This window comes from Nyctibius grandis, chromosome 1, assembly GCF_013368605.1.
Source record: "Nyctibius grandis isolate bNycGra1 chromosome 1, bNycGra1.pri, whole genome shotgun sequence".
NCBI lineage: Eukaryota > Metazoa > Chordata > Aves > Nyctibiiformes > Nyctibiidae > Nyctibius > Nyctibius grandis.
Window position 1 is genome coordinate 108,122,190 of NC_090658.1, and position 13,257 is coordinate 108,135,446.

The 13,257-nt window shown below is 34.4% G+C and overlaps 1 protein-coding gene across 1 annotated transcript in view; it reads left to right on the forward strand.

The window, feature by feature from the left end:
* CSMD1 (CUB and Sushi multiple domains 1) overlaps positions 1 to 13,257 on the forward strand; it is a 1,320,281-nt gene that overhangs the window by 1,257,644 nt on the left and 49,380 nt on the right. The window contains 2 exon segments of the mRNA XM_068415956.1: positions 3,027 to 3,200; positions 6,581 to 6,754. Of these exon segments, the coding sequence (XP_068272057.1) occupies positions 3,027 to 3,200; positions 6,581 to 6,754 (348 nt within the window).

Below are 13,257 nucleotides of genomic sequence, written 5' to 3' on the forward strand. Positions count from 1 at the left end.
TGGAGGGGTAGAGATGATATGACGGTAGAAGGAATCACTTAAGGAACTACTCAAATAAACTGAACTAATATCTGTGATTTGACTGGGTAAGTCTGAGGTGATGGCATATATCATTGTGAGGCTGCTTTCTACCGTGCTTGAAAGGTGGAAGCAACTGTAATTACTGGAAAAAGAAAACAATTATAACATCATAACCAAAAAAGGCAAGAGGCTAGCTATTTCACCTCAGTCCCTGGAAAAAACTAGGGAGCAAGTATTAGGAACTAAGTCCATTTCCAGGCATAAGGAAAACAAGAAAATAATTGGGAACAGACAGGATGGAACAATCAAATGCAAACCTTAATAATCTTACTTAATGTTTCCTGATGACTGTCTCATCAGATGTAGATTTCAGTAGATTTCAGCAGCAGACTTCTTTCCCTTTGTGTTCTAGCAAAATTTTTGAAACAGTCTCCCATAGTATCCTTGTAGCCAAATTGAGAAGACAGGGACTGGATGAGGGGACTACAAAATGGGTGGAAAACTAATTAAACCAACAAACCCTGGGGTAGTGTTTCATGATTCAAGGTATGACTAGTAGCCAGGGGATATTGAAGTTGAATACTGAGGCCAATTCTAGCTTCTGTCAGTGACTTGGATAACAGGTTGGGGTGCAGCCTCAGCAAGTTTGAGGATGACACGAAATGATGGGAGAACAGTTGCTATGCTGGATTGCAGTACTGCTAGACAAAGGGACCTTGTGTATCTGAAGGAATGGGCCAACAGGAAGCTCATGAAGTTCAACAAAGACAAATACAGAATCCTGTACTTCTCCTAGAATAATATCATGCATGAGTACCAACTTGGAACTGACGGGAAAAAAAGAAGCTTTACAGAAAGCCACCCAGGTGACGCAGGGGAGAGGCTGAACAGGTCTTGCAGTAAAGAAGAACACAGACTGGACTGTGTGAACGGCAGTATAGTCAGTGGGTCACAGTTATTATTACCTCTTCAGCACTCATGTGGAAGACTGTGTGTAGTTTTTGTGTCCTCCACCATACAAGAGAGAGATGGGAAACTGAAGCAAGTCTGGGGGAAGGGCACATTAAGGGGCTAGGGGCTGGAGTATGTGATCTATAAGGAGAGGCTAAGTGAGGCTGGAGGAGGGAGAATGGTAAGGGGGATCATATTAGTAATTCAGACTGAGAACAATAAGGTAAATTATTCTATGAGACATTTAAAGGAGAAAAATATACTTTCAATGTCCTTCTTACTCTCTGTTGCTGTACACCCTGTCAGGGGAAGAGTAGCTGTATAACATGTTGGGTGTGAAAAGCTTACATTCAGACTTTCTTCCACAAATTTACAGAACAATATCACAATGTCTCCTTAAAGACATCAGCAATCCTACAATTAAAGTTATTATAGTAATCCTATATGTATGAAAAATGTAATCAAGTGGCATGTGTTTTACCCTTCTAATGTTTAGAGGAGCCATTAAGTGTAAATAAAATATACTGTCTAGCATTATGAAAGGGGCTTTAGTAGAAAGGAGATTCAGTCCCAAATAAGTTAATTTACAGACAAGCCTGCTGTTGATTGATGCAGTCTGTGTGAAACAGAACATCACACACCCCTATTCTAGCAGTGGGCATGAGCCTCAGATCCCTGTCCTCATCTCAAAATGAAGACTTGGCATAGTTTCAGATGAACTTACTGCAGGTTGTAATTAATTAGTGTCACCAAAAAAAATGAACTTTTTTCTGCTCTTTAATCAGTAAAGAGAAATAGTTTCCTGCTCAGCAGCTCTGTTTTCAACCAGAATGAAGAATCTAGAGAGAATGAAATCATTATTTTGGCTTCCTTAGTGCCAAGAGTGCTATTACCCTGGAGTAATGCATTCTGTATTGTTTAACAGCAGCTGATATAACTAAGGAGGAAATAGTGCTGGTAGACATTCCTCCCTTTCCATGCCTTCACCCATCTGGAAAATGTGGCTATTTCAAAGTGTACTGACCAAATTAGAAAGCAATATAAATAAGAGTTTATTATAATTTTGTCATGGATATGAATTTATAAACATAGAAAAAACATTAAATATGTCAGGTTAGCTAAGAATCAGCTGAAGATAACATAAAAGTGATTATTACTTGGAAAGACAAAACATAAATAGAAACACTTTTTACAATTCATTACTAAAACATTGTTGATTGCGTATAATAACAAGGGTTGTGTTTGCTCTAATAAAATAACAACACCAGGACCTGCAAACGAGCATGAAACTTGATCCTCTCTCCTGTTAAATCATTAGAAAAATGCCTGGACATGTTTTTGTCTAGTATTCTCCAAGACAATTTCCAATAATGGTTCAAGATAGCTTAAACCAGTACTGATCCTGGTAGGCAGCTTGCTAGCAGCTGTGCTGGTCTGGAGAGCAAGAGATTTTAATTTTATGGATGTAGACTGCTATGTGCTGGTTGGCCTCTGTCGGAGAATGGTACAATTATGTTTACGAGTTTATTAGTAGAGATCTACTTACAAAGTCCAAGGCAAATCATGAATAAGAGAAATCAGAACTCTATAATGAAATAATAGTATGGGTTTGAGAGTTAAAGACCTTTTAATTCACATTTCTCTGAGCAAAAAGGCAACCTTACTAAGGAAAAGGGGAAAAAAGTACCCATGCTAAAATTGTCAGTTTTCTAGCAATTAAGTGAGACATTTTGAGACATGAGGCGTTTGAGACATTTGCAATTTACATTTTCCAGACATTCTTCTGACAAATTTGTCATTTCTGCAACAGAATCTTCAGAAACTATACATATGAAAATTAAAACTGTTTGAACATCATTTCACCCTGAAAAAGTAGAAGGAAAATCACCTGTAGTTTTTACACCTCAGAACTTGTTCTGTACAGTGCAGTGTTTGACTAATATATTGTTTATTTAAAGCAAGGATGAAATTTTGTTTTCCTATGAGCATTCTTGTGAATGTTGGCAAGGTTGGTAAGAATATATGTTTTTTGATGGGTTGTTCTTTTATTGTAGCTGGTCACTGTGGTTCTCCGGATCCAATTGTAAATGGTCACATTAGTGGAGATGGTTTCAGTTATCGTGATACCGTAGTTTACCAGTGTAATCCTGGCTTTCGACTTGTTGGTACATCTGTCAGAATTTGCCTACAGGATCACAAGTGGTCTGGACAAACTCCTGTTTGTGTCTGTAAGTATCATTAATTTTTCACTGAATTATTACTACTTTTTTAAACGTAGTTGAACATTTTTATACAATTTGTGTTATTTTGAACAGAGGATTTATATCAATTATTTCAATTTTGTAATTTTTTAAGATGTCTGAAATTCAGACAGAAGTATTTTTGTCTACACAGAGATAGTCACTGAGATAATCAGCTTTTCTGTTCAATCCATGTTAGTATCTTTGTTTCATTTCTGAGAAAATATATTACTGATAAGTCACCAGATTTCAAAATTTTCAGTATTTTCTTTCTTAGTGGTAAAATGAAAATTTCTACCTGTATACAGCTGCAGGAAATATCTGCCAAATGTCATTGTCCTTTTAAAATCCTTTTTATATCTTCAAGTAAGTGATTTATGTTCATCAAGGAGAAATGCCACCAGCTATCATTGTTACTTTTAGTAGATTAATTTTACCATGCAGTGAATAAAATCTCTTCAAAAGAAAGGGGCAAAGCTGAGGAGGGGTGGGAGGCTGTTTCTTTCTAAGTTGATGTTATCATTACTGTTATGAGAAGAACCTGCAGCAATTTCTGTCATTATATGTTGCCTAATACTTTCAGTTACAACATGGTTTCTTTTGCTAACTCTGCCAGACTAAAGAGCCATACAAGACGATTTTTTTTAATGTCAGCATCCAAGCTTCAGATGATTTTCCTTTCTTTCTTTCTTTCTTTCTTTCTTTCTTTCTTTCTTTCTTTCTTTCTTTCTTTCTTTCAATTCTCATTAAATTTGCTGTTATTTCTGAAAAGGAAAGTGAAAACACACTGTTTACCGATGCTAGAAATGTGCTCCCTAATGGTCTGTGCCCCTGAAAATTTACCACAAATTGGTCTATATTTTGTGAGATTTTTACAGAAGATCACACATCATTTTATATTTCTAATTGGCTTTGAAAGGAATTTGAGTTGTAAGTACTAGACATTGTAATCTTCAAAAAATATTATCCAAGGAAGTATGCAGAGTACTCCACCTATGACTACTTTAGCTTCTTAGTTTCACATGAAAGTCAGCCTCCTTCATCTTGCACAATTTTTGACACACAGGTTTTTTCCTATCTCTTTGTTGGGTAACCAGTTGGACCACATTTTAGCCAAATATTTTCTGAAAGATCTTTTCACTTACTGATTATTGAGAGTTAACATGAAATGTGATGTCTGATTAGTTCCTTGTGGGTAACAGCACAACAAAAATCAGGAGAGTAACCTTCTTTACTAGAAATATATACTATATTAATGATGACCGAAACATAGGTTTAGTTATATAGCTTGGTAGTCAGACTAGATTTTTTTCTTGTCCAAGTACTATCAGTACTACCATTACTACTTCTGGGTTACGTATTTTCTGTGATGATATGGCAGTCTCCACAAGCCTCCACGGGAAACATACTGAGTTAAAGACTAGAGTATATATTTGAGAATTATATTACATTAAGTGGGTTGATCTCTTTGCAATATAAAAGGGAAACGTGTGATTCCTTAGTGAGTGTTGATTTCAGACATGCCAAGTGCATCTATTTTCCCATGACATATTTAGGACTAAGTGTGTGTGTGGATATGCATGCATAGGGCAGTTATTTGTATTAGGATGGAAGAGGGAATTTGTAATTCACCCTTTAGATGACATAAAAACAACAGTAGTAACCTTTATTTGAAATATCTTGACTACTGCTTAGGTAACTAATATTAAATTCATTGCATAAAAACCTAGTGGTGATTGAAAACACTATAATGCCAAAATTATCTACTTTGCTTTTCTTTTTTTTTTTTTTTTTTAAAAAAAAAGTCTTTTAAGTACTTGCTGCTGTGTGAATGCAACTACTGCAGTCTTGATCAGTCAACAGGTCAATGATGTCTAGTAACTAGAATGGAGCAGTGGCAGAACTAGATGCAGCGATTAAGATCTCGGTGTCCGAGATCTTTAGTTTCTGGAAGGTGTTACAAAACCAGCATCCTGTCAAGAGTAATGAGGTCTAAACAGGAACTGACTGACTAGGGTATGTTTTGTTGAAAAGGGCAACTGAACAGAATTATCCTTCATTATCAGAATTTTTACAAGAGACCTAAATTTTATGTTGTTAAAACCTACAGCATGTAACTTGTTCAGGAAACTGGAGAAAGTTTAAGGTAATAGCATTTTTCATAATGTAATAGGTTTTTCTATAAGAATTGTGTTAATTGATTTAGTATGGCCCTGGAAATTGCTTTATTTATTGAAACTTGATCATCTGTTAGCAGTTTAAAAATGCAACAATGGGCTAGAATAAAGTTGATCCTGTGCATGTAGTAAAATTTTATTCTGATGTTTCGGGTTTCGTCTTCAAATGCTGCAAAAGAGATGGTGCAGAAAGGATTCAAGTGTTTTAAGTAGATTTATTTATACAATTCAAGGGCTAAATATATAAGTCTGTATACAGGAAGGTGTCCAGTTTAATTCCCAAAGATCAGGTACTGTTGAAAATACGGTTTCACAGGTGAACTCCATGATAAAATAAAAAGAAACACATATAAATTATTTTTCACCTGTCTCTTCAATTAAAAAAAAAAATCCACAAAGTAATAAAGCAAAAGATAAACCTGTGTATAGGATATTTATTTGAGTATAATAAACATCATCAGCACAATGTTGAAAAGGGGGTGGTGTGTGTGTGCATATATATACATTCTGATTTTATATTGTCGTCTAGGCTTTTCTATATTTTTCTGTATCATTTTAATGTCTTGTTATGTAGAAAGCTGGAGCTTGACCATCAGAAGTGTATTTTATGTGTCATTTAAGCACAATCAACACATGTAATACACAAAATGGGAAAGATTTACTTCCAACAATGATTTCTCTATCGCTATAAGAAAATCTGATTAAAAGGATCACTACTTCAGCAAAGCAACTCAAGAACTTTGAAACAGGAATGCTTCAGAATTCTAGAATGCTCTGAAGCAGTAATAAAATTCAATTTGTTTAGCCCTACTGCATTTTGAAGTTTGCAGGGAAAAAAATGTTTTTTTTTTTATTTGCACTACTAGGAAATATAGTGAACTCTTTACATTTGTTAAGGTCTGATACATATCCGATGAGTGTCAAAATGCATACATATATATAATTATTTATATTACAACTTTCAACATAAGGTAAAAAGTAAATTCTAAAAGTTTTATTGAAAAATTAAGTTCTTTCTCCTGTCAGTTAAGAATTCTGAATAAATATATCCTAGTTTTTCTTAAGCTTCTTGTATAAATACAAAAGACAAATTCAGAAGGAAAAAAAAAAATAAGAGCTCCAACCTGCAAGTGATTCCATGGAACAGTACCTTTGAATTAGGTGCTAGCCTGCCTATTTTTCTTTTAACAGCAATCACGTGTGGACATCCTGGGAATCCAGCTCATGGAATGACTAATGGCAGTGAGTTCAATTTAAATGATGTTGTAAATTTTACTTGCAACACTGGGTACTTACTTCAGGGTGCTTCTCGAGCACAGTGCCGGAGCAATGGGCAGTGGAGTAGCCCTTTACCCAACTGCCGAGGTAAGAAACTTTCTCATACGTTCTCTGCTCTCTAATGACTTATTTCAGGCATGATCCTTTACCTTGCTTTCAAAATATTGGAGTATAATTCAGAAACCTGACCTTTAGGAAATTATTGCCACCTTTATTTGAGTTTTTGCATTTCTATATTGGAAAACGGAGTTAGGGCTGGGTATTGGGGAAGTCTAGGCTTTTCAGTATTTTACCTCAAAGTTCTCAGACTGCAATCTATACCTCAATCTATACCTCAATACTCAGACTGTATTTAGTTTATAGACATACAAAGTGTACTTTGTATCTCAAAAGTTATATTACATTAATAAATTACAGTTTGATATTTAGCCTGAATTAGGTGCACTATAGTTTCCATAAATGATCCATTACTCCTATTAAAACATACTTATGTAAATGAATATTCATGCATCAAAACACTTTTAATTCTTCTGTATTTCCTAGCAATACCTAAGAGATGTTCAATACTTTTGTACATGTGAAACCCGACTTTTCTTTCCCCAGAAAAATATGATAAAGTAAGACTTAATTCTGATTCTTTTTTTGCAAAGACATATCTGAACTTGATTACTAGTATGCTCTGGGTAAGATGAAGAAGTTTGAGAGGTGAGAATGAAGCAAGGGTTTGTGTTATGAAGAAACCTGTGTATCAAATGTGCGTACTACGGAAGGACAAAAAGAAACCATTTTAAAACACAATCCAAAGTTCTCAGATTTCATTGTGTCCTTATCATTTATTTGTCTAGATACCAGTAATGTAATTAAGATTAAAAGGGAAACAAGTCTCTGAAGTTATCCTATTGTTACTCCTTTCATTTATGGCCACTGTTTTTACTTTCCTCAACCTTCTCTATCATTGCAGAATATGGAGCTAATATCAAAACTTTGGTCTGTTTCACCAATTTTTTTATCAGACCTTTTTAATCTTATCAGACATTTTAAAATGTTCATTGGTCTGCTGTTTTTATGTTTTATGCCCCAAAATAGCTTGTACTAGTGTGGTACATGCTTTCTCAATGCTGAATCCAATAGGATGCTGATAATATTTAATGATATGGTGAAATGTTTTCTTCTGAATCACTGAGGCAGATTGAATATCTTCTGGCTATAAAATAGATGCAAATTGTCAGAGAGGTGAAAGGCAGGACATGAAGTGAATCATGTAAGATATACTGAAAGATCTTAATATCCTGCAAAAAATTTTTGAGATACTGTATATCTTTCAGTGCTCTTTTTGTGAAAGCTCCAGAAGGAAATGTACTGTATTGGATCTAATTTTAAAATGTTGTTTCTAGTCATATTCTCTTTTCAAAGCTGGATTTGTCTGGGTCCATTTATAACTTTTAACAACAGTACTAATTTCCAAATGTGTAAACCAAAAACAAATTAAAAATTCTTAGTCTCTGGAGAGAACCTGATAATTTTGCCTGGTATGGAACATGCAAAGAAATAGAACACAAAGATCAATCAATCGATTGATCAATTGATCTATCTATATATGTATGCATATACATAGAAAAAAATATATGTATTGTACCCAAGATAGATTTTTGAGTGTTAAGTTGGAATTGGCAAGGCTGGCAAAATTTTCCTTCAGTGACATAATTTGGCAAATCTTTGCTAAATCATGCATCCTCTGAAAGGAATATCACACAAGTCACTTTTTTTTCCTTAGGCTGATGAACTTTTCAGTTCCCTAGCATGGATTATATTTCATGCCTGAATGCTGACTACAAAATTAAGAAGCTAAAGATTACTTTACCAATTTAAAACCCATGATTTTTTAAATCATCTCATCTTCCACTATTCAGAATACAACTCTGGAATTCGATTGTCCTCTCTGATTAGACAGGTCCAAATTAGACAGCTTGTTGAAAAGCGGGTTAACACTAAAGCAGATAAAATAATTTGTCCAGAAATGCAATGGCTAGTAAGCTTTTCTTGAGTATTTTCTTTCACTGGAAAAATGATCACTTAAATGTTAAACTGATGTGAGTACTATGCTTGTCATCCTTTATAACTTTAATGTGCTAAAGGAAATTGCAGTCAACGAAGTTGTGCTAAGGATACTAACACTGGGACTAAAAATCATATAATAAGAAGTTAACTTCAGCTATTGATAGCTTTATTATCTCCACCTGTTGATTTATTAAAAATCATATTGTATTACAATGGTTTTTCCTAATAATAATAATAATCTGTGGTGATTAGCTCATCATATTGTTTCAGAGATAGCTGATGCAATTTCAAGCTCAGTGTGTGTGGAATTAGATCTTTCATTCTCATTAAAACAATACAGAGATGGCAATTCCCTCAGTCACTACCCTCAGAATTTATTCAAGTGAGTTAACTAGCATAGCAATATAATTATTGGAATGGAGAAACAAGAATTAGCAAACTGTTCCTATTTAGGCTCATGTACTTCTTTTCCCCCTTTTCTACTGTTTTCTAGACTTTGGTGAATGAACTCCTCTATCTCATCTGTGAGGCATTTAAGTAAGGTTTTATGTGCTGAAAATATAATTTTTTCACTCATCCTGTAGATGCAGTTCGGATCTGTTCTATTTGACCCAGAGGCAGAGTTTATGTAGTTTTACTGAAGTTCAACCCCATTTATGAGCTGAGTGACTCAGCTATTTACACTGAACTCAAGTACATTTATTAGAAGAAAAACAAGAGAAAGAGGGAACAAAAAAAAAGGAAATTTATAAAAAATAAATAATGCAAAGACTGAGAAGATTTAAAAAATAAACCTAAGAATTAGGAGCCTTACAGTTACTCCAGTATTATTTCAGTTGTGTCTCCTGTCTACTTTCATTTTCATTTTTTAATTCATTGTGTAAATTCGAGTTTGATCGAGGGGAATTTATGGTCTGAAATCTTGTTTAGGGAGGTTCGTTTTCTGAAAGTAGTGAGTATTATAGATGCAACTCTGCCAAGATCCATTCACTTTAGAATGGCAAACTCCTACCAGAACGGAGAGGCCGAGAGTTCTCTCAGTTGAGTATCTACAATTTTGTCTATTCTCATGCAGGTGTTGTGAAGTTGGACTTTTGCCTTTCACTCAGTGCTGCTTCACTTCATTCTTCCCTTCACTTAGTATTTCTTTCTCTGTAGCAATAGGTATTTTTCAGTGACTACTTGTATCTCTTCCATCACGAACTGTAAGGATCCACCTAATCTTGTCACCTACGGCTTGTCTGTTGCCTCACTGTAGGTCTGTGTTACAAAGCATAGAGTTGTTCAGGAACTGTAATCAATAAAGATGTAAATGTTATTGAAATAAATGTGACTTATGTGTTTATATAATTACAGCTTGCAATAGTGGTCAGTATAGGGAATGGATAATTGTTTTTCTACACTGGAATGTTTGTTAGTGTATGATTTCGAAGAATGTGATCTCAAGTTAAAAGAAGGAGCTCGATTCTCTTCTGTCTTGTGTATCAGCAAGAATTTTATTTAAAACACAATTAAAACTGTTAGTCTCCACTTTTATTCTTGTCTAAGAAATTACAAAAATGAAGATGTGCAAGAATTAAAGCACCAAACGTGAGTCTCAGAGCCTTGGTTGAACACAAGAAACTCACAATTAGTGGGAGAAAAATAGACTTGGTCAGACTAATACAGAAGTGTTGAGGTGTGATCAACCTTGAACTCCAGGTTGATATTTAAACTGTTTGAAAGAGACATAGGTCATAAAGTTTGCAGTTTCTCTAAGAAATCCTACTTTTGGGTTCTGTAGAGGAATACGCTAAAGTAACAATAACTGTTGTAAATGTATTTGTGCACCAAAATATATTTAGTTGTAGTGCAAAGGAAATAATCAATATCCACTTCAGTTTAAGTGTATCAGTGTTAGAGTAGTTCTATACCATTGACCTACTACATGCATCTCTGATCTAGAAATTTTGGAGATTTTATTTCAATTATATGAAATTTTAAAGCATTGTATTAATTGTCTTGATAATTGGTATTGTTTCTTATTTTAGGTTAGTGTGGTGGGTTGACATTGCAGTCAATATGTAGCAGTTTCCTTCTGCCATTCCTTCCTTCTCACTTTTTTCCCCTTCTCTGACATGGGTTCTCCACAGGCTACAGTTCCTTCAGGAACATCTGTCTGCACTGGTGTGGGTCCTCCATTGGCTGCAGAGAATATCTGTTCCCCCATGCACCACCTTCTCCCTTAACCTCCGTGTTCCCTCTGTTGTTTCTAACTAATTTTTTTTGTGTCGTCCTCCTTTCTCCGTGGTGTTTTCTGCCCTTTCCTAAATATATTTTCACAGAAACACAAACTTCCCTCATGGACTCAGCTGTGATTTGAAGAGAAACTGAGAGCTGGGGCTGTTCAGCCTAGAGAAGAGAAGGCTCAGGGGAATCTCAATGCTTATTTAAGGGAGGGCATAAAAAAAGACAGTCTGACTTCTCAGTGGTGCCCACTGAATGGACAAGAGGCAAAGAGCACTAACTGAAACATAAGAAAAGCTTTTTAACTGTGAGGGTGGTAAAACACCTAAACAGGTTGCTCAGAGAGGCTGTGGAGTCTCCATTCTTATAGGTATTCAAAACCTGACTGGACAAAGCCCTGGGCAAACTGCTTTAGCTGTCGCTTCCAAGTTCAGGTATTCTGTGATTCTGTAGAATTTATGACTAAAGACTTTACAGATGCATTTGAAGAATCTTGCTGAGTCAGTATGTGGTGTCTCCAGACTTATTTTTCTGCTAATCCCACTGTTTTAGGCTACTGCATAGTACAGAGTTAACAAATATAAGCAAACTGCAAGCTTTTCAGATTAAAACACAGTCTCACAGACTAAGGTGAACACTATAAGAGATTATCTAAATCCTAGGGTCCTGAAACTGTACTGTTTCTAGCCTGCAAGCATCAAAGCTTATGCTTAACTTGACACTGTTAAGAACCCTAGCTGAAGTGAAAGGAAAATATATTTTTTCATGTATGTGAATATTCTGTCTTAAAACAAATGAGTAATTGGAGTTTTCTAGGAAAGAACATGCCTATATGCTGCTGCTCACAATGAATTTAGGAATTCACTTGAAACAAAACTTTTGGTATTCCTTCAAAAGAATGAAAAGAGAAGTACAGAGTACTCTGGTTCAAAACTCCATACCAGCCAGGCACGTTTTCACAGAACACTTCTCCTCATGCATCTAACTAGTTTAATTCTACCTGTATATCTGCGCAAAGGAGTCTTCTTTACTGTAAACTGCCTTCCTATAACCTCATAGCATAATTGCATTTACAGCATTTCACTAAGACAGAATTTGATATACCACTTTTGATTTTTACTTCAGTAAATACTATATCTTTGGACCATATCCTGTGAAAATTGCTGTAACATATTTTTATGATAATTATGCTTTTTATTTATAATTTGATATAGTTTGGATTAAAGGATGAATCTGCATAGTTCAAAATTACTAGAGATTCTTTTTGCCAAAAAGGCTTAAATAAAATAAATATTGAATTATATTATTTACATGAAAGAAGAACAAAAATTCCTTATTTAAGAAATAATAAAGATTTAAGAAATAATAAAGTGTATTTCAATTATGAAATCATGCTGAAATGATAATTTTACATTGATAATAAAAAAAAAAATCTACCAACTAAACGGCTTATATCAAATTTACTCTTAATGAATTGATTAGCATTACATATGACCTTTCTTTCAAACCTCAGTTGAGTTCACTTGAGTAAATAATAAACTTGGTTTCACTTCACTGAGACTCTACATGCAGTTACTACAAAATATAGATTACTGCTTGAAGATATTGCAGAAGATTATTTATTTTATTTTATTTTATTTTATTTTATTTTATTTTATTTTATTTATGACTAAGCTATTACATATGCATAGGAAAACTTGATATTTTCAGAAAATAAAGCTGGGCAGTTCTCAGGCACTCTTTTGCAATGGTACATTGCTTCTATCTATCTATTGTGTCAGTAGTAAGTTAACTAATAAGTCACTGGCAGGAAATTCACCAAATAAATTATATGAGGTTTTTACCTGACAAAAAAGTAGTGCACACAAAAGATATGTGCTACTCTAGAGCCATATGATAAAAACTTGTATGCAACAAAGTGTTTAAATATGTTTTTATATCCTAAATGCACTGAAAGCACTGAACTGCTTTACAATGGTATTTCCCCCCTAGTCCAGAATGCCATTATTCTGATAATTTAATAATTAATTCATCTGTTCTGGCAAACTGTTTTGGCACAGCAAATAAAACCTTTAATCCCTTAAAATGACCACATTTTTTAATATTGGATTTTGGTTCTGTCTTCTGTGGTAACATAATCATTAAAACACCTACGTCTTGGAAAAACTCGTGTTCCTACTGTTTCTTTCACAAGTAAAAAAAGTGGATTGTTGTGATGTTAGGATACTTTGTGAGATAAAAACCCCAATTTCTTTAAATTATTGAAGCAATAATATCTATTTTATAAATTTATGTTTAATCCTTTA